Source organism: Pan paniscus, chromosome 3 (assembly GCF_029289425.2).
Source record: "Pan paniscus chromosome 3, NHGRI_mPanPan1-v2.0_pri, whole genome shotgun sequence".
Classification (NCBI taxonomy): domain Eukaryota; kingdom Metazoa; phylum Chordata; class Mammalia; order Primates; family Hominidae; genus Pan; species Pan paniscus.
Window position 1 is genome coordinate 182996317 of NC_073252.2, and position 22106 is coordinate 183018422.

Consider the following 22106-nt stretch of genomic DNA (forward strand, 5'->3'; position numbering starts at 1 on the left):
GTAGAAATGCAGTCTTGGTGTTTGCTTCTTTCATTTGTTTTACTCATTGCTTTGTTTATTCCTGGTAGTGTTCGACTACAGTTATAGAGATTACATTCTGTCCTGGTATGGAAACCTCAGCAGAGATGAGGGACAACTTTACCATCTGCTCTTGGAAGACTTTTGGGAAATTGCCAGACAGCTGCACCACAGACTGAGTCACGTGGATGTGGTTAAAGTTGTCTGCAATGATGTTGTGAGGACTTTACTCACTCATTTCTGTGACCTGAAAGCTGCCAATGCCAGGTAACTGTTATAAGCAACTTACCCCCTTTTTTGCATTAATTTTTTTTAATTGAGTAAAAGGTCAAAGTCAAGATAAAACTCTAGAATATTCTGCCTATTGCTGACACTTGCTTGAAAATGTAGATTTATTAAGGGGGAATAATTATGTTCTGGTAGAGTATTTTTTTTTTTTTTACTTTATGCTGGAAAACCACTTTATAAATACAATTAATTCTATAAATAAACAGTAAAATGAATTTTACTGAGCCAGCACTGTGATGATCTTATAGTATTATGAGTACTAGAAATAAAAAATTTAAATGTAGTGTTTTCTAATATGAACAGTGTGAATGAGTTTACAGTATTTAGACACGTTTAAATATGGTTCATGTTTCTTTTTGTGAGTCCTATGTTGAGCTCTGTTGTATCACAATATCCTGAAAACTGATTTTCAAAGGTACTCAATATTGGAGCTTCTGGGCTTTAACTAGAGAAATTTCATTATGAAAGTAGCTAGTATTTAGGCTTGTTAGGCCTTTGTATTGTTACATACGTGACAGTTGTACATATTGGAGCTTGTGGGCTTTGACTAGAGAAATTTCGTTATGAAAGTAGCTAATATTTAGGCTTGTTAGCCCTTCGTATTGTTATGTACATAACAATTTACATAAAAAGCTGTCTAAGTGAAATGAGTAGCCTTCTGCCTGTGTGGATATGGACACGGTTGGAACAGGAATGGGAACAGTTAATGTGGCCTGTTCTCACTTTCAGGGAAGAGATAAAGTATTTAGATGATGTCCCCCTTCTGCCCTGTGATGCTGTTCGTGTAGGGGACCTTGCTGCTGAATGCGGCTGTGCAGCAGGTCTCCATTCCCAGCTGTATTGCCCCTTCCTGTGACTCTTCTTCCCTCCCTCAGGTTTACGAGCCCAAAATCCACAGAGCCGTGACATGCCCACGGTTTTCCAGCTTGCTGCCCCAGTATTTTGCGAACTTTTTAAAAAACTATGACCCGCTGTGAGAAATTCACTTGATATTATGACCCAGTTTCATAAAACAGTACTTTTGTTACCTCTGATAACTTTGACACTTTTTTAATGTTTTTTTTTTAAAAATAATGTTTAAGACCAACTCAATTTTATTTTCTTACTTAAAAGTCACAAACCATGGTTTGAAAACATTACGGTAAAGCAGTGGTTCTCCGACTTTTTGTTCTCAGGATTTCTCTACATTCTTAAAAGTTTCTGAGAATTTCAAAGAGCTCATTTCTATGGGTTCTATCTAGTGGCGAGCTGGAGCTGGCTTGTACTGGCATGCAGGAGTGAACTGTGCACAGGTCTTCCCAACCATTAGTTCAGTTATACCAGATTGGAGCTTGAAATGGGCCATGGTGAGAGTGTTTACACCATGGAATGGGCAAATGATCGAAATCGGAGCTTTTTTTTCCTCAGGAGAGCCAACATTTGCCAGTTCACTACTCATCGTATCTATTGGTATTTACCATATTTGATATTTAAAAACTAAGAATTTTTAAAAGTGCAAGAGTACACAGGACACTTTTCCTTAGCCACGGGAGTGATGATGCCATTTCACATCATGTAGCTTGAGGAAACTACTATGCTTGGAAGAATGAGACAAATGACCTTTTATTTTACTATAGTTTTAACATCCCAGATGCCCTACAAGGATCTTGGGGACACCCAGGAGTCTCTGGACCACCCTTTGAAAACTGCTGCCTACAGAGAAAGTAACTTCCAGTAAGCAGGGAGGGGTGTGAATTAATAAGGAAAACGAGAGAAATAGGGCTCCTGAGTTACCTCCTAGAATCTCAAAAACTTCAGCCTCTCCTTTCGAAGTGTTCACCAACCTCTGCAAGCACCTGCTAATTTGCTGTGCTATCCGTTATTTCAAGTGTTCCATAGTTCCACCTGACAAATACTGTGAAAGACTTGTTTGAATTCAGGGAAAGCTCATTTGAAAGTATTTAAATGATGGTCCAGTAAGAGGACAGTATTCTGTCTGTCTGTCTGTCTCTTTCTCTGTCTGTGTGTGTGTGTGTGTGTGTGTGTGTGTGTGTGTGTGTATGTGTGTATATATATGTATGTATATATAATTTTTTATTTTTATTTTTATTTTTTCAGACAGCCTCACTCTTTACCCAGGCTGGAGTGCAGTGGTGCGATCTTGGCTCACTGCAACCTCCACTTCTCTGGTTCAAGAATTCTTATGCCTTAGCCCCCTGAGTAGCTGGGATTATAGGCATGTGCCACCACACCCAGCTACATTTTGTATTTTTAGTAGAGATGGGGTTTCACCATGTTGGCCAGGCTGGTCTCGAACTCCTGACCTCAAGTGATCCACCTGCCTCAGCCTGCCAAGGTGCTGGGATTACAGTGAGCCACTGTGCCCGGCTCGAGGACAGTATTTTAAATCAATGTTTATTCCAGTTAGAAAACTGATGGGTTTAGATTTGGGAGAAGAGCAAGTGGTTAGAAAAATTCAGTGGTTTTATGATTATCTAATTTCAACATAAGAATATATTTTTCATCCAGACATTTACTAGCTTTTGAAATTACTGCTTTTGTGGATAATATAAAGATATGGATAAAGCATCAGAATAATAGAAACAGAAAGTGATTTAATATTAGAAGCTCCTTCTCTTTGGGCTTCTAATTTTCTTATGCCAAGGGTAGATTTATTTTACTGGCATCTGGGCTATGCCTAGAAGCTGTAGTTGATGATAAAAAATAAAGAACAAAATAAAGAAAAAAAATTCTGCCACATTTCTCCTGGATTATGGATATTCGAAAAAGTACCAGTAGGTCACTGGCATTTTTCATATAGATGATTGTGTCCTGGAGAACTAATATTGTCTAATATTGTCTGTGTAGCATCTTATACAAACCATACAATGAGACCAGCAGACAGTGAGTCGAGGTTTAATGGCAAATATCTGTATCTGCCTGCCCCAGGTAAACAGTGCTTTGTCCTGGAAATCTCCAGTAGTGTGCAGATCTCTAGTGGCTGCAGAATGACTTTGGTAGCCTGGGTAGCACCCAATTGAACTGGCCACTATCAGACAAAGAATAATAAATTGCCTTAATAAAACAACACGTCCTTTAGTTGACTGTTGGGCAATTGTTTGTGGAGGCAGCTTTCCGGTCAGCCTGTGTTTATTTCTAGGCCATCATTCTATTGCTGCTTTAAGCCAATCCAGATCACATTTAATTCTTGCCTCTGCTTCCTCTTCCTTTGTCCCATCTGTCTCGCTCCAGCATGTTTTGGGAAAATCTAAAAATGATTGCTTTTATACTATTATTTCAATAGCATCTTTAATTTCATAGTTTTCTTTGCTGGTCGAGTACTGGCATACAGTTTGAGGGAAAAAAAGAATGTTTTTATTCGTGTGTTTTCCTTCTTTGTCTCTGAAATGTTCTTTTTCATCTTTGTAATTTCTGATTGTGGTGTAATTTAAAGAGTTGGGACTTGAGATTGAAACAGAACAGGACTTGAGAGAGTTACTTCTACCTTTTATTACCTCTGTGACTTTGACAGTTCACATAATCATTCAGATCTTAATTTTCTCATCTATAGAATACACGTGATGATGTCTACTTTTTGGTGTAGGTGGGAGGATTAAGTCATTGTACATTTGAAACTTTTTAAATAAAAGATTAATGTCCTTTTGCTCACTCAAGGAATGAGAACCCAGAGGTAAGTAGTAGGAATTACAGCAAACAAATGATTGATCCACACGGAACACAGTAAGGATGCTGCAAAGACTGATGCTACAACCCACCAGAAGGCTAGTAGATGTCTCCTGCCACAGAAGCAGCCCCACCCCTCGTGATGCTTTCTTGGCTTTAAAGCAATACTTGATGTCCACTTTCTAGAGGACATCATAGGAATATCCTGCTTGGAGTTAGTGGAAGGATTCCAGGGAGAGATCTGCCATTCCTTCTTCCATAGATCAAGCTTCTTTGGCCAGCCCTCTGGCCTTTGGCTCAGTCAGAAGTATTTTCCCTAACTTAGCTGTAGGAGGGAGAGGAACTTGTGGCAGTCTGAGTACCAGGCTCCTTTATTATCTGCCTTCCACTGTTAACGGAGAAGGGACTGTGTACCGTTTGAGAGAGATTTTGATATTGTTTAAATAAGCTTCTCTTGTAAAAGTGGTTTTTTTTCCAACTTCCTCCAGTGCTTATTAGCTAAATATATATTTAAAAAAAGAATTACCTTTAAAAGTGCTTGACATGATAAAGGAGTAGCATCTTAATCTTACTATATTGAAATATCAACCTAGCTGGCAGCAAAGCTAGAGTTTAAAATAATTGAAGATGCCATTTTTAAAAAGTCAGCGTATCAGTATATGCATAAAGGCTTATTCTAAAAATTTCTTTTCATGTTGCTGGCTTTACACATTAGGATAGAATTCCTTCAGGTTGTACAAGACAGAGGAAACCTTTCTTTTCTAGCGTTATACACTCTAGAAACTAGTCTTCAGTCTCCAGTGCAAAATAAATTTCAGTTAACACCTGAGAGGCATGGGTCATAAAGGTACTAATATGCACTAGTTTCATTTCCTGTGCAGTACCTAGTATGTTTCTCTCCCTCTGTTTCATGTTTTTTCTCAGTGTTAGCTACTAGTTACTGTAAAAATCTCTTATACTTTGCCTCCTCATCTAGAATATATTAGAAAACGCAGCATCCCAGGCTTTCTTGAATCACTATCAAGATACTATGGGAAGGGAAGTATAGAAAGTTCTGTTTTCCAGTCCTCTTCACTCAGATCCTCCAAATTAATGTTCCTGGGATGGAGTCAGTACAGGGAAGTGCACAACCAAGGTTGTCAAGACTGGTTGAAAAATACTTTGGAGCCTCACAGAAGGCAATTTGCCATCAAATTAGATAACGTCGAGTTTATAGACCCTCTAGCTCACTAGAAATACCTGTAGACTTTTTATCCTATTATCTCCCAGTCAGAAAGCAGGCTGGCACCCCTTGTTTATGCTTTGTTAGGTTTTTTTGAAAAATGAAGCTGCAGGTCATATTTAAGAAAACATCTAGAAGACTTAAAAATTACTAAATAAATACTCGTACCTTTTTAGATTGTTGCTGTGATTTTGGAGTTATATAGACCCTTTGATGCTACTGAAGTTCGTTGTTATGATTTCATTTGAAATCCAAAAAAGGCCATGCATTTGCATTTATTTTAGCAAAAGTTTTCCAGATGAGTTGATGGTTGAGGAAATTTGATTATTTAGGAGATGGCAGTTACTATAACCAATGTGTTTCTCATTTGAAATATTTTTTACCTAATAGTACATAATTGAATTGTTTCTAGAAACTTCTTCTTTTTCACTCTCTTTATTTAGACATGAAGAACAGCCAAGACCTTTTGTGTTGCACGCATGCTTGAGGAACTCAGATGATGAAGTAAGATTTCTACAAACGTGTTCTCGGGTTCTGGTGTTTTGTCTCCTCCCCTCAAAGGATGTGCAGTCTCTCAGCTTACGTATAATGCTTGCAGAAATTCTCACAACAAAAGGTAGACTTATACAGTTGATTTCACTAATTCAATAAGTGTGCAAACTAATGTGCTACATGCAGACCTTGTTTACTGTTGAACATACGGGATTTGAAGTATTTTCAAAATCTTGTTTATATGTCTCTAAAACTATTTGGCCATTCAGGATAAACTTAAATTTTTAATATGACATATCGCCAAATGCACAGTCCATTAAGTTGCATGTTTTGACATAGAAAACAAGTTTTTATGCTCTTCACAGGGAAGCATTCATTTGGGATAGCTTTTGAGTTATCTAGGCCAATAATATATACATTAATGAAAGTATGTGTATGTGTGTATAATATCTATATAATATCCATAGTATGTATGTTTATATATTACGTGTGTGTGTGTGGTGTGTGTGTGTGTGTTCAAATTCTTTTTTTTTTTTTTTTAAATAGAGATGGGGGTCTTACTATGTTGCCCAGGCAAGTCTTGAACTCCTGGGTTCAAGTGATCCTCCCACTTAGGCCTCCCAAAGTGCTGAGATTACAGGTGTGAGCAACCATGGCTGACCACAGTCAAATTCTGATTAGCATATTTACTTAAAATATATTTGCTATATGATTTATTGATAATGCGTATACAGTAATGCATTGCTTAACAACAGGGATGTGTCCGAAGAAATGTGTCATTAGACAATGTCATTGTGCAAATATCATAGAGTGTACTTACACACCTACATGGGATAGCCCACTACACATGTAGGCAATATGGTGTAGCCTATTGCTCCTAGACTATAAACCTTATACCATATTACTGTACTAAATACTGTAGGCAATAGTAACACAATGATATTTGTGTATCTAAGTATAGAAAAGGTACAGTAAAAATATGGTATAAAAGATAAACAACAGTACACCTATATAGGACACTTACCATGAATGGAGCTTGCAGGACTGGATGTTGCTCTGAGTGAGTGGGGAGTGACTGTGAAGGCCTAGGACATGACTGTGCACCACTGCAGACTTCATAAACAGTGTACGCTTAGGCTACACTACATTTATTTAAAATTTTATTTTCTTCAATAAATTAACCTTAGCTTACTATAACTTTTTTTACTTTATGAACTTTTAATTTTTTTAAACTTTTTGACTCTTTTGTAATAACATTTATCATCATTATCAAGTATTATGCACTGTACATAATTGTGTGTGCTGTATTTTTATACTATTGGCAGTGCAATAGGTTTCTTTACACTAGCTTGACCTCATTAAATGGTAGAAAATTTTCAGCTTCATTATAATCTTATGGGGGCCACTGTCATATAGTCAGTCTGTTGTTGACCAAAATGTCATTATGTGGCGCATGACTGTACATAATTTTGTGAACTTGGAATACGTAAAAAGGAACTGTACCACAATATAATGTGATTACTAGAAAAAAGTTAACTATATCCAGGGAAATGCTTAGTCAGGATAAGAGAAACTTTCCCTATCTCAGTCTCAGACAAATAGCATTGCATTTGAGATGCAGTGATTATCTCATTTACTATCTCAAGATAAGCCAGCTGTGCCCATCAGCTATTATAACCAACCACAGAGAAGAGGAAGTTTCTAATCTCAAGTTACAAGGATGGCTTTGTAATAGTGTCATTGACTTTTTAACTTCCTCTCTGAGGTCTGTTTTAACCAGTTGGGGAGAATGTTGACTTTCATCCTTTGGCAGACTAAGCTTGTCAAAACGTATTGAGCCTTATAAAATAAATAAAAGAAAAAAATCAGTGTTTTTTTGGTTGTTGTAATTTTGTGGTTTTTTGTTTTTTGAGATGGAGTCTCACTCTGTCGCCAAGGCTGGAGTGCAGTGGCGAGATCTCGGCTCACTGCAACCTCTGCCTCCCGGGTTCAAGCAATTCTCCTGCCTCAGTCTCCCGAGTAGCTAGGATTACAGACACGTGCCACCATGCATGGCTAATTTTTGTGTTTTTGGTAGAGATTGGGGTTTCACCATGTTAGCCAGGCTGGTCTCAAACTCCTGACCTCAAGTGATCCATCTGTCTCAGCCTCCCAAAGTGCTGGGATTACAGGTGTGAGCCACCACGCCCGGCCTTAATTTTGATAGTTTTGTTAGCACCTTAAGTTCCAAATGACTTCCCTTCATGATTCTTTTACATTTCACTTATTTATTAAAATGACAACTTGATTATAGCCATAGATGATAACATATTTGGAGGGATAGGCAGCTGTATGTGTGCGTGTGTGTACATTTTTGAATTGTTTATTGTATTGTATAGATATTCCCCTGTTTGGCTACTTGAAAAATGTTTTCCAAATGTAGTCTCAATTATGTGATATATGAACAGTTCCCTTAAAGAAGAATACCTTTCTCAGTGGCGATTTCTTCTTCTTCCTGTAGTCTTGAAGCCGGTAGTGGAGTTACTGAGTAATCCAGATTACATTAACCAAATGCTGCTTGCCCAGCTGGCGTACAGAGAGCAAATGAATGAGCATCACAAGAGAGCCTACACCTATGCCCCCTCTTACGAGGACTTCATCAAGCTCATTAACAGCAACTCTGATGTGGAGTTCTTGAAGCAACTAAGGTATTTGGTCTTCAATTATAGCACAGCAACAGCTACTGATTATCATCCCCTGCCTAGTTAGGTTAAAAAAAAAAAAAAAAGTAGTTGTCAGGGAAGCAGAAATAAAACAAGTCTATAAATCTTACTATTTAGTGACAGCTAAATTTATCCAGCGTCTCCTTAGCAGTGTAATTAGAATGAATTTTTTTAAAGTATTAGGTTTTTCAAATACAGTTGACTCGAACAATTTGGGGCACCCACGCTCCCCACCGCCCCCACCCCCAGTCAAAAATCACATATAACATTTGACTTGGGCCAAGCACAGTGGCTCAAAAGTGCTGTAATCCCAGCACTTTGGGAGGCTGAGGTGGGCGGATCACTTGAGGTCAGGAGTTCAAGACCAGCGTGGCCAACATGGAAAATACAAAAATCAGCTGGGTGTGGTGGCACATGCCTGTAGTCCCAGCTACTCAGGAGGCTGAGGTATGAGAATCACTTGAACCTGGGAGGTGGAGGTTGCAGTGAGCTGAGATCACACCACTGCACTCCAGCCTGGGTGACAGAGTGAGACTCCATCTAAAAAAAAAAAAAAATTGACTCTCCAAATACTTAACTACTAAATACCTTACTGTTGACCAAAGCCTTACTAATAACATAAACAGTTGATTAGCACATATCTTGTGTGTTATATGTATTATATACTGTATTCTTACAATAAAGTAAGCTGGAGAAAAGAAAATATTACGAAAACCAGAAAGAGAAAATATATTTACTATGCAGTAAGTGGAAGTAGATCATCATAAAGGTCTTCATCCTCATCTCTTCACATGGAAGTATGCTGAGGAGGAAGACAATGAGGAGGGGTGTGTCTTACTGTCTCAGGTGGCAGAGGCAGAACAAAATCCTGTGTAAGTGGACTCATGCAGTTCAAACCTATGTTTTTCAAGAGTCAGCTGTAATGAGGCTATAATAGACTGAAAGCTCTTCAGATGTCGGGAGTACCTGCTTAGCTGCTCAGATGACTACCTTAGAAAAGCACTGGAAGGACATCAGAAGGAGAAGATGTGTTTCAAATTACAGAGTAGAACATTGTGTTGGTTTTTGTTTGTCTTGGACAGTACAGAGGCTTGGGTTTGGGAATAAGAGGTTCTAGATTAATTATTTTGAGAAAACACATTTGAAAATACTATAGGAGTATCTTTTATAGGGGAGCACAGTGTCCCTTGTTATACCTGAGATATTTTAGGGGGTGTGTATTTTTGTGTATTTTTAATAGTATATACACATTTAGTATGATTATATAGTATTATCTAGTTTGTAAATTTTCTAGGCTTCTGTTTCTCTACCCTTCTTTTTAATGTTCCCAAATGATAATACAGGGGAAAGAAAGAAAACTCTTATATGTTCATTTTGCTTTTCATTAATAATTTTGGTAAATCCCTGATGGAAAAGTAAAATATTGGTTGAAATTGGGTGTTTGAATTAGTTGAGGTTTTTAAACTTGTGACATTTGCTTTTGAACTAGGGTTAACATTAAGATGACTCATGCTGTTTAATTTTCTGATTTGAATAAAGCACCATCTAAGGAGGCATAGACGTAGATGGCACTGTGTTCTTATACATGGTGTCATGTGTTAATCTAGGTGTCACAAATACATAATGACAGCTTCAATTTACAAATACATACCTCAAATACATAATGACGGGTTCAATTTACAAATATATACTCAAATATATAATGATGAGTTCAATGTAAATGGATTTGTTTACAAGGAATTTAATTTTGGGTATAATATATATCTGATATAATATCTGGAGATTTAATGTTTCTCTTGCCATGCATAATTTTGAATAGACTACATGATATTCTTTATAGATTTGTTTTTATTTCTGTCTGAGTCTAGACATTTCTTTTTCGTAAGTGTGATGCTTGAGCTAGAACCCAAGAGCCAGTATTCCAGGTTTGTTATGTGAGGCTCACAGGTTACATCCACTCAAGTCATCCTTATCATAGTGTCCTTCGATTCCTTTTAAAGCATCATTCTATAAAAGTGAAAGAGCTCAGTGGTAGAACACCCTTGTTGCCTCTCCTCTCCCTAAAACTGTACATACACACACACAGACACACACACACCCCAAACTCTAGTTGTAGGGATGCTATTCAGACCTATACTCGAATACTCATCTACCTGGTGTTTTCGTGCCTGCTGTTCCTGGATTTGCTGTGCATGGTGTGACAAGGTGACATGATGACTATGCCCCACAACATTATAAATTCTTCCTAAGACATTGTTTATGAACAGATAACTCATGTTGATAATTTGTGGCTTCATTGAATTCCTGAGCATTTTTCTTTGACCAAATAGTCGTTCCACAGTAAAGGCAGGTGTGGACTATTTGGTAGCCCCAAGTGAGTTTAAGATAACAATCTAGAGTCAATAGTGGCAGATTAAGAGAATCAGTATTCCTTGTCTTACAGACTTGTGGATGAGTGTTCTATTTTGTGTGCCAAATTGAAGATTCCAGCACTGCACATAGGGATGTATTTAATAGTTAATGGAGGAAACAGAAAGGCATCAGAGTTTTTTGTTGTTGTTGTTGTTGTTGTTGTTGTTGTTTTTTAAGAGACAAGGTCCTGCGGTGTTGCCCACACTGGAAACAAACTCTTAGGCTCAAACAGTCCTCTCCCTCAGCCTTCCAAGTAGCTGGGACTACAGGCGAGCTCCTGATTTTTTAAGAATAAGAACTAGTTATTTTGAATGATCTACCACTGGTTCTTAGCACCATCTGTTATTTTGTATCTTAACACAGTTCCTGTATTGTAAGATGAATGAATCTTGATAAGAATTAATGGTTTATCTTCTTCAAAATGTACCAGCCAAAGATTCAGAACTATTTAAATACTATATACAGTTCATCATCTGGTAGATAAAGAAGTAGCTCAAAAAAAAAAAAAAAATCCCAGCACTTTTGGAGGCTGAGGAGGGCAGATTGCTTGAGCCTGGCAGTTCAAGACCAGCCCGGGGAACTGGCGAAACCCCGTCTCTACAATAAAAAACAATAAAACTATGGTGTACACTGCCCCAGGATGATTGAACAGCTTACTTTTATTGCAGTAGGCACATCATGGATTGCCTTAACTTGATTGACCAAAGATTACACTGAAGTTCTGATTTTATGTTTTTCCTTTCCCTTCTACTATGTGATGAAACAAAAATAGTGTGAGCCCTTAATCTTTCTCAAAGATCACTTCCTCTTGACGTCATAAATAGGGCAAGATTAAAGGGATAGCACCTGGGTGCCCTGGGAAGCAGGCCCTTTGGTCTTGAGCACTGAGGGACTTAAGAGGCAGTAGAAGTGCTAAACTGAAGAATACCTTTTGAAAATGAGATATAATTCACGTACCATAGAATTCAGCACCTTTAAGTGTACAATTCCGTGGTTTTGGTGTATTCAGAGACTCTGACTGTCACTACTGTGTAATTTCAGAATATTTTCATCACCCTAAAAAGAAACCCTGTGCCCACTAGCAGTCACTCCCCATTCCTTCCCTCCCTCCAGCCCTTGGCAACCACCAGTCTGCTTTCTGTCTCTATGGATTTGCCTAGTCTGGACATTTCATATAAATGGAATCATGTAGTATGTGGCCTTTTGTGTCTGGTTGCTTTCACTCATTATGTTTCCAAGGTTCATTTGCATTGTATAATGTATCAGTGCCCCATTCCTTTTTTTGGCTGAATAATATTCCATGGTATGAATATAGCACATTTTATCCTTTCACCAGTCCATGGGCAAGTTGGATTGTCTGCCATTTAAAGGATGCCTTTTGAGTGACCGTTGAGCATCTTCAGTGACGTTGTCAGTGACTGTTTACAAGTGAGAGTAAAATAAAATGTTGCAGTTCCTAACCTCTTCCTAGTATGGCCTCCTGCCACAGCGTACCCACCGCTGCCAAGGAGTGATGGGACACAGGCACCAGGAAGGTGCATTCCTTTTGTGCACTATTCCTGTTCTGTATGTTGTATATTCCTCTGTCTTCCTTCTTACTGCTAGGCTTTGTGTTTCCAGCAGAGTTTGCAGAGTCAGTGGGAAGGGCACTTGGAGGTATTTGGATTAGATAATCGAGCTTGACAGGTGACTAGTCTATTAGAGGCAAAAGGGATACATTCTCAGATTTAATTAGGTTGCATCCTTTTATAAGCGATCTCAGCTCACTGCAACCTCTGCCTCAGGGTTTAGGCGATCCTCCCACCTCAGTCTCCCAAGTAGCTGGGACTACAGGCACACGCCAGCACGCCTAATTTTTGCCATGTTGGCCAGGCTGGTCTTGAACTCCTGGCCTCAAGTGATCCACTCGCCTCGGTCTCCCAAAGTGCTGGAATTACAGGTGTGAGCCACCGTGCCCGGCCTGGAACTGTTTTCTTAATTCATAGACTGAGCTATTCTGTTGTTTTTCTGGTACAATTATAGTACTCTGCTATCTGACTTTATTGGTGTTTTACGTTACTATCTTCAAATTGCTCTCAATACAATTTTGGGATAGTCTGCCTAAGGCAGGTAATGTGTTTTATTTAGACTAAGCAGTTGATGTACCTATCCACTTTTATTTTTTACATATTTGAGAGATGCGTATTTTCTAAAGGAAATAAAGTCATTCAACTCTGTTAGGGCAGAATGCGCTAAAAACAAACACAAAAAACCTTGAAGGTGATATTTGTAGTTCTGGAATAGTTTGGTTATTTTCTGAATCAGCATGAAGTGCTTTCACAGTAGAACTAGAAATGCATCCTTCAAATACACTAAATTAGTGGTTTTAACCTAGGCTGTATGTCAGAACCACTGAGACCTTTTAAAAAAGTAAGTTGTATATTCCACTAGCTTTTGTAGCTTTTCCTTTGTCTTCTTTTCTGGATGCAGGATGTTGAAGTGAAGATGTGGTGGCTATACTGGTGTGATATTTTGAATTTTCCATGGTTTTCTGGTAGGAGCAGTGACTGACTCTGCTAATAGCACAAGAGCCAAAAATGTGAATGCCACCTTGGTTCCGGATATTAAAGGGCACCTGGATGGGTTTCCCACAGTTGGTGTAGGTGGTGAGGGATGCCACAATCAAGGAAGGCAAACCAGAGCTCAGAATGAAGGTGCATCCGTTAGTGAAACTCACAATTGCCATTAAACTAGAGAATAGACTGAGTGTTCCCTTGTTTTCAAGATAAAGTGGGGTCAAAGCAAACATTACAGTAGAAATGAAAGGTTTGCCCTTTCAGAACCTCTTATAAATGTGCGGACGGCTTGTGGCCCAGGAAAACATCCATTGCTGCCTGCATTGTGTAATCCTGCAGTGCATTCGTAAACTGTGTGCTAATGAAAATGGTTTGCTCTTCCACAAATAGGTGCCTCGGCTTCACCCCTAGGAATTTTTATGTAATTGGTCTGGAGGGGAATCCGGACATCAGGATTTTTAAAAAGCTCCCCTGGTGATCGTAACGTGCAACTAATATTGAGATTCTCTTGTAAATGGAGTATTCTTCCACCTGCTTCCCATCTGAAGTCTTGACTAGACATCCTGTTGTATAATTCATTGCACCCTAATTATTTGAAAACTGGTTGTACTATTTGAGATATATGGAAACTCTGTTGAGGAGAATATTGACTGATCGGGATACCTCATTCTTTTACCACGTTTATTGCAATGAACAAAGGGTGTTTTCTCACTGACCTTCCTGAGAGACATTTTTAACCTAAGGTTTCTCAACCTTGGTAAAATTGACACTTGGGGCTAGATAATTCTTTATTGTGGGAGGTTGTTCTGTTTACTGTAGCATTTTTAGCAGTATGCCTTGCCCCTCCCCACTGAATGCCAGTGGTATTCTGCTGTACCCCTACAGTTGCGACAAACAAAATGCTTCCGGACATTGCCAAGTGTCTTAGGGGGAAAAGCTGCACCTGGTTGAGAGCCACAGGCTTAAACCCATGAATAGATTGGAGGTACTTAAATTAGTTAGGATCCAGTTCAGCTGAAGGTTACCAAAAACCTCCCAAATAATGATAGCATCCAAAGTATAGCAGTTTTTTCCCCAGATTGATTGAGATACACGTGACCAATAAAAATTCTGTATATTTAAGGTGTACAGTGTCATTTATTTATTTAGAGACAGGGTCTCACTCTGTCACCCAGGCTGGAGCGCAGTGGTGCAATCACAGCTCACTGCAGCCTTGACCTTCTGGGCTCAAGGGTTCCTCCCTCCTGCCTCAGCCTCCCAAAGTGCTGGGATTCCAGGGGTCAGCCACCATGCCTGGCTGATATTTGATGTATGTACACATTGTGGAGTGATTACCACAAGCAAGTTAATTAACATGTCAATTACCTCACATAGTTACCATTTTTTGTGTGTAGTGAGAACACCTAGGATCAACTCTTAGCAAATTTCGAGTGTATCATACCCAGTATTACCAGCTATAGTCACCATGCTGTGTGTTAGCTCTCCAGAAGTTACTCACCTTTGTACGCTTTAACCAGCATCTTCCAATCTCCCTCCCACCTTCAGCCCCTGGTAACCACCATTCTACTCTCTGCTTTTAGGAGTTGGGCTGTTTTAGATTCCACATGTACGTGAGATGATGCAGTGTTTGGCTTATTTTATATAGCACAGTGTCCTCCAGGTTCATCCACATTGTTGCCAATGGCAGGATTTCCTTCTTTGTTAAGGCTGAATAGTAAAGCAGGCAGTCCAGGACTTGTGGTGTGGGGGCTCCATCCTTCTCAAGGACCCAGACTCCTTCCAGCTCACCGCTCTGCCATCCTGAGAGTATAGTCCAGAGTCTTCATGGTCCAGGGTGGATTCTAGAATTTCACCCATCATATCCTAATTCCAGCAAGCAGGTTGAAGGCAAGGAAAAAAGATGACAAAGGTTATACACGGGCTTTTTTTTTTTTTTTTTTGAGATGGAGTCTCGCTCTGTCACCCAGGCTGGGATGCAGTGGCACAATCTCAGCTCACTGCAACCTCCACCTCCCGGGTTCAAACGATTCTTCTGCCTCAGCCTCCTGAGTAGCTGGGACTACAGGTGCGCCCCACCACGCCTGGCTAATTTTTGTATCTTTAGTAGAGACAGGATTTCACCATATTGGCCAGGCTGGTTTCGAACTCCTGACCTCATGATCCACCTGCTTCTGCCTCCCAAAGTGCTGGGATTACAGGCGTGAGCCACCATGCCCAGCCAACACTGGCTGTCTTTTAAGGACCTTTCTGGAAACTACTGCATGGTATTTCTGCTTTTATTTTATTGGTCAGAACATTTGAGATATAATGGGTAATTTTATTCTGGGCAGCCTTAGACCCAGTTAAAAAATAGAGGATTCTATTACTTAGAAAGCAGGAAGAATGGATATGGGATATGCAAGCAGCCATTTTTGCTGCCATAGCACATGGATAGTTTAGTGAGGCAGAATAGTTCTACTTCCCACACAAGCATGAGAAACATGCAGCTTTCCTGGATTCGAACTCTTTGCCAACGTTAAAGAGATGCCAAGCAAATGCTCAAGAGGAGAAAACTTTGTTTTTTAAGCTACCATGTGTTGAATATCTATTATGTATTAAGCACAGTGTTGGATTCTTAATAATTATCATCTTTCTTGATCATTATAACAAGCATATGAATTAGGTAGTATTTTTTTCCTTCTTAGGGTTGTAGAAAGTAAACTGACTTGCCCAGGATCCCATAGATAATAAACAACAGAGCTGGGATTTGAACTGAGGTCGGCCTGACTTCAAATCCCATATTTAAGGCTGGGTGACTTGCTAGCCAGGCGGGCAGAAAACAGCAGTGACACAGGGCTCTAACTTTTGGGGGTTTTCTTCAAGTGTGGAGATAACCCTTTACTGTTTGTGAGTCTCGGCTGGCACTAAACCTTTGCACAGAGGACAAATAATACCATCAGAAGTGTTGACAGCTATTATTAGGACAGTGATAGACTGCCAGAGAGGCAGGTAGTGATAAAGAAAATCAGAGCAGCCTATTACTGCCATAATTTTATTTACCACCAATCTAGTCTTTATTCGATGTTTCAGTTCTGGATTTGTTTATTTCTGACCCCTCATTTGAAGATCAACATGGAGAATCTGAAAATAGTAGAGAGGGAATTTTAGTAATGGCTGAAAGGCTTAAAATTCAAACGATTAAGGATTATTTAGCTTGGAGAAGAAAAGAAGACTTTTTATCTAATACATAGATAATACATGAGATTAAGGTGGTGGTTTCTGTTTTACTAGGATAAAGCAAGAGGAAAGGGGCATAATTAGTTAATTAATGTAAAAGATTGCAATTAACAATAAAGTGGGTTACTGATGGAGCTTTCTATTTTGCTTATTTTCTCTTTAGCTATTAAAGGAATGGATTTTTTTCTTTGAATTAGTTCAGGTCTGCTTGCACATGAAGATAATGTATTAAAACATGAAAATTCTTAAAATAGCATGCTTCTTTGAAGAACTTAAATTATTTGAATGTTCAGTGTTTTGAACAGTGATTCTGAAAATACATTGTGACTCATGAGCAGTAAAATAGGATTATGTTGTAAAGGAACATGAAATAAGAAATCAAGTGTACCTCCATACAAACTAATACATCATGTCAGCAATCAGTGAGCACATATAAACTGCCAAGGAAAAGGTTAGTTGTGGGTGGACAAGGAGATGAAAAATCATAATATATAAAACAAAAAGAATCCTGGCAGATTTTTATGAAAAGAATGAATGAATATAAATTTAGTTCCAAAAAAATTCAAAATGTGAGGCTGTTTATGAAAAATACTCTAAAAGATCTTTCAGTTTTATGAGAAAAGTTCATTGACTTCAGAATATACCTCCTTCAGTTGGTGTCTGAGAAATAGCAGAGGGCACATATCAGAGAACACACGTTATTTTCATTTAGCAAGAAGGATAATTATGTATTGGCAGCAGTATAAAATTTGATGTAAGAAGGGGAAATGTTGGTATAAAGAAGTTTATGATCTCTGAATTTATTATGTTCTTGTAGTTGGAGCAACACTGCACTGAGGTGTGCATATCTGCTTTATGAATGAGTAAGGGTGAGTCAGTTTATATAAAGTACTTAACTCAAGATATGGCACAGTTCCCTCTATTAGCCACCACTGTAGTTGTTGTTATGATCATTAGACCAAGGATAGCAAATAGATTTAATCTTACTGTGAACAGTGATCAATTTCTAGTGATCAACTGGAGTGCAATATTATTTTTGGGGTTTGAGAAGCTCCAATAAATAACAACACTCTTCCTCCCATCCCGAGGTCGGAACCGTTTTAAAGCCAAAGAATAAAACAAACAAGACCAAAATGTCACTTATATTACTAATAGATAATGGAGAACGTGGCCTATATGTGCAAGCAAGCAGCATGCTTTCTAAAACAACCTCAGAGCCAGGTGTCATGGCACACTTGGGAGGCTGGGGCGGGAGGATGGCTTGAGCCCAGGAGTTTGAGCAACAGCCTGGGCAACATAGTGAGACCTTGTCTCTTAAAAAAACTTAAAGGTAAAATAAATAGTCTCAGGATTAAACCATCTTTCCCATCTAGCAATGCTGGACCAGAATAAGCCTCCTTGACCATGCTTTCCCCGCCGCCCTGTCTCCCTGGCAGGTCCAGGATCCACCTGCTGGCTGCCCTTGGAGGCAGAGAACACACACCCTTAAGAGGAAGGAAAAAAGAAAGGCTGTGCTTCTCCACATGCTCATTTGTCTTTCTGTGATCAGATAAAAAGCCTCCTCTTGCCCTAAGGAGGAGTAGGCTAAGGGTTGAGAAGGGCCAGAGATGAGGCTTCTTATGTATGGAATGAAGCATCAAGAGTTGGGGGTGGGTAATGCTCTTCCCCTTTTTTATTTTTATTTTTCAAGAAGGAGTCTCGCTCTGTCACCCAGGCTGGAGTGCAGTGGCACAATCTCAGCTCAGTGCAACCTCCGCCTCTCGGGTTCAAGTGATTCTTGTGCCTAAGCCTCCTGAGTAGCTGGGATTACAGGCGTGTGCTACCACACCTAGCTAATTTTTATATTTTCAGTAGAAACTGGGTTTCACCATGTTGGCCAGGCTGGTCTGGAAGTCCTGACCTTGTAACCCACCCACCTTGGTCTCCCAAAGTGCTGGGATTACAGATATGAACCACTGAACCTGGGCCATCTTCTCCTTTAAAAAAGAAAAAAAGTGGTGCTAAGTCCCTACTCAAAAGAATTTTGTGACTCCCAAGGTCTGTTGAAGGAACGGTGGAGAAGAGTGGTAGAAGATGTGTGCTGGTCGTTTTCAACAACTGGCTTTTGGGCAAGGTGAGAAACCCTGACTGTGGCATTTGCTGATCTCTGTGGTGTTAATACTCCCGCCATGGCCGATTTAAAGCCACCAGCATGACGTCACTGAATGTGGACTTGGGGAGAGATTTGCAATAGCACACCATTACAGTTTATAGAGTATTTCCAAAATACTGACATAAAAGATGTAAATAACCTCACAAGCATATGTAATAATGAAACTAATGAATAAAGTTATTAGGAAATGAGTTTTGAGTACTTATTACCTTTTAAAAAATAAAATTTATTTAATTGTAAGTTTGTATAATTTAATTTTTAGTAATGATGTGTTTAATTTCTAAATATTTAGCAGCCAGGTCTCATGAGGTGGCACAAGCCTCAGGGCTGGCTCCTGCACATCACTAAGTGGTAGCCACATGTTCTGTCTTTCAATGACCCTGTACTGTAGAGAAATGCAGTTCTTCCAAAGGTGGAGGACGGTTAACAACGCAAGTCAACCTATGGCAATCAGTCAAGCACCTCAGGTAGACCCTGGCCAAGAGCTTGGGCTCAAGAGTCAGACAGACCTGGACTTAACAGACCTGGTTTGCATTTTTGCTTTGCTTTTTGAAGCTGCATGACCTTGGGAAAGTCATTTAAACTTCGAGCCTCAGTTTTAACTGTGAAATGGAGAAAATACTTCCTACTTCCTAGGATTGTTGTGATAATTAAATGAAATGATGCATGGAATGAATGAATGAATGAATGTAGTTCTCGGATCATAGTAGTCTTTCAGTGAGAGCTAAAAAATAGCAGTTGCCGGGAGAAGGTAAATACACTTGCAGATCCTGACTTGAATAGGATTAATGGATGAGATGAAGCTACAAGATAATGTCTTATTTCAGAAAAAGTTCACTCAAGATGTAGGAGAAAGCCATTAGGACATTTTCAATATAGAACATAAAACTAGGCAACTAAAGGTGATATTCAGTAAACATTCTGAATAAAAATGCTTAATGTAAGAATTGAGAATGAAACATATATGAATGGTGCTATACGTATGAGTATAAATAAACATTATAGTCATACTAACAGCTGACATAAAACTATGAGGAACAGTAGTAGAAAATAGATATGGATAGCACAGCAAAAATGTTTGGCATTTTTGAGGTTATCTAAAAGGCACCAGCTAGCCAGTAGTGACATAGATTTGATTGTTTCTGTAACATGTAATTTCTGTAGGCTCTGGGAACTAGGAAATGAATATATGGTAACATTTTTGTTTATTTTAGGAAGATAAAAATATAGATAAGATTAAGAAAAGTATAAATACAATTTATACTTAATATATTTCCAAATTATATATATATATTTATAATTATATACATATTATATATGTCTATTTTTATAACTTTATATAGGGGAGAGGGAGACAGGTGTGCATGTGTATTTCCTAAGTTCAGGACACCTCACCCTGGGCTGCTCCGGTCCAGAACCTCCTACCTGATGTGACTCAAATAGTGTTGTAGGTACATGGAGATGGTTTCCTCAACCCTTGGGGTGGCCTTGTGATGGCTGGTTACCTCAGTGTTCTGTTCAAATATAATTTTCTACATGTGCTATGAATAGAAAAAGACTGGGAAGCATGCCTTAGTCTTTCTGTGGAATTAACTGCCTTCGGCAACACTAAAAAGATGGGAAAACAGTTTTAAAAGCCCTTTAGTGGAAAGAGCCTTTCATAACTCTAAGTCCTAACTTAAAATACTTCCCCTATTTTACTCCTGACACTCCCTGCTTAATGCCATTGGACATACCTCATGAAAATATAGCGCAAAACCTTGTACTTATCCTCAGTAGTACTCAGAGACATAAACACTAAAATGAGATATTTTTTCTTTGCTCATAATATTGGTGAAGATTAAAAATTTGTTAACTAGCATTGGCAAGGGTGTAGGAAAATAGAACCTTGTGTTCTATTGGGAGGAGTATAAATTATTACCTTTTTGTGACACAATTTTGTAGTGTGGAAATGGGCATTCTTTTTGATGTACTTATGACTCATAATAATTTATTTTTAAGGAAATAATCATGTATGGACAGATTTCTCCAAGAATGTTGCTTGTAGTTTTTTTTGTTGTTGTTGTTGTTTTGTTGTTTTTTTTTTTGTTTGCTTGTTTCTCTGCTTTGTTTTGTGTTTTTAAGACAGGGTCTCGCTCTGTCACCCAGGCTGGAGTGCAGTGGCGCGATCACAGCTCACTGCAACCTTGACCTCCCATGCTCCGTCAATCCTCCCACCTCAGCCTCAGCCCAGTCCCAAGTAGCTGGGACTACAGGAGCATGCCACCACGCCAGGATAATTTTTGTATTTTCTGTAGAGACGAGGTCTCATTATGTTGCCCAGGCTGGTCTCAAACTATCCACCAACCTTGGCCTCCCAAAGTATTGGAATTACAGACGTGAGCCACCACACCATGCTGCAGTTTTATTTAAGTAGAGAAAAGCTTGTAATAACCAAAATGCCTAACAAAAAGGGTTTGGTTAAAAAGATTTTTGGTGTATCTATACAATGGAATACCATATATTGGTAATGGTGTAGCATTAGCATATTTAATTGTGCTGGAAAATATTAATTATAAATTAATAAAAATGCTCTAAGGCAATATATATAGCATAAACCCAGTTTTATAAAACAAAAAAATTATGTTTGCATAGAAAAAGGTTATAAAGATAGTCCAAATGTTAATAGTGGTTAACTTTGAATGTTGTGCTTTGTATATTTTCTCATTTTCTTCAATGAACATATGCTACTTTAGAGAAAGTTAAAACTGGTGCAGACTGAGAAAGTAAAATCTGCCCAGCCATTTATCAGGCTGGTATAACAGACACTAAAGCCACCTACAAAGTAAACAGGAAACAATATTTCTCCTAAGTACCTGCCATGGCAGTAAAATGTCATAATGATACCCTTCTTTGTGCTTTCGTGTTCACTGAGAAACTTTGTTTTCAAAAATCTTCAACTGCCAGTTCCTGTTTGGAATTATGTCAGCAAGAATGACAGATTCTACTTTTGCCTGGGTGATCTAAGTCAGCTTGACACAAAGAAGCAGCTTTGATTTACGACCCAGATGCAGAGCCACAGTTATGGGGTTTCTGGACTCAGTATATCTATCTTGCAGCTTTCGGGAAACGAGACCCTGGATCCACCCAACATTGACCCCTTTACACAGCCCTGCCTTGGGCCTATCAAAATGCTGCTTCATTTAAATTTCACCTTCACTCCACTGTTCCCTAGAATCCCATAGTAATGTTACCTTTTCCCTCGTTTGGAGAGACGCCCCACAGCTTCCACTGCTACACTGTCTCTTGCTCTTTATGTGGGTCAGTTGACCTGATTTTGTTGGACTAGAGTGATCCTGGCGGTCTCAGGTTGATTGGGCTAAAATGCTCTGTAATCAGGAAAAAAT

At 38.9% G+C, this 22106-nt stretch overlaps 1 protein-coding gene across 6 annotated transcripts in view; it reads left to right on the forward strand.

Moving 5' to 3' along the window:
• Window positions 1-22106, forward strand: part of SNX25 (sorting nexin 25) — a 182358-nt gene that overhangs the window by 77128 nt on the left and 83124 nt on the right. For all 6 annotated transcript variants that reach the window (XM_055112059.2, XM_055112058.2, XM_055112060.2 and 3 more), the window contains 3 exons: window positions 69-285; window positions 5635-5807; window positions 8184-8370. In XM_055112059.2, the coding sequence (XP_054968034.2) occupies window positions 69-285; window positions 5635-5807; window positions 8184-8370 (577 nt within the window). The remainder of the gene's footprint in view (window positions 1-68; window positions 286-5634; window positions 5808-8183; window positions 8371-22106) is intronic.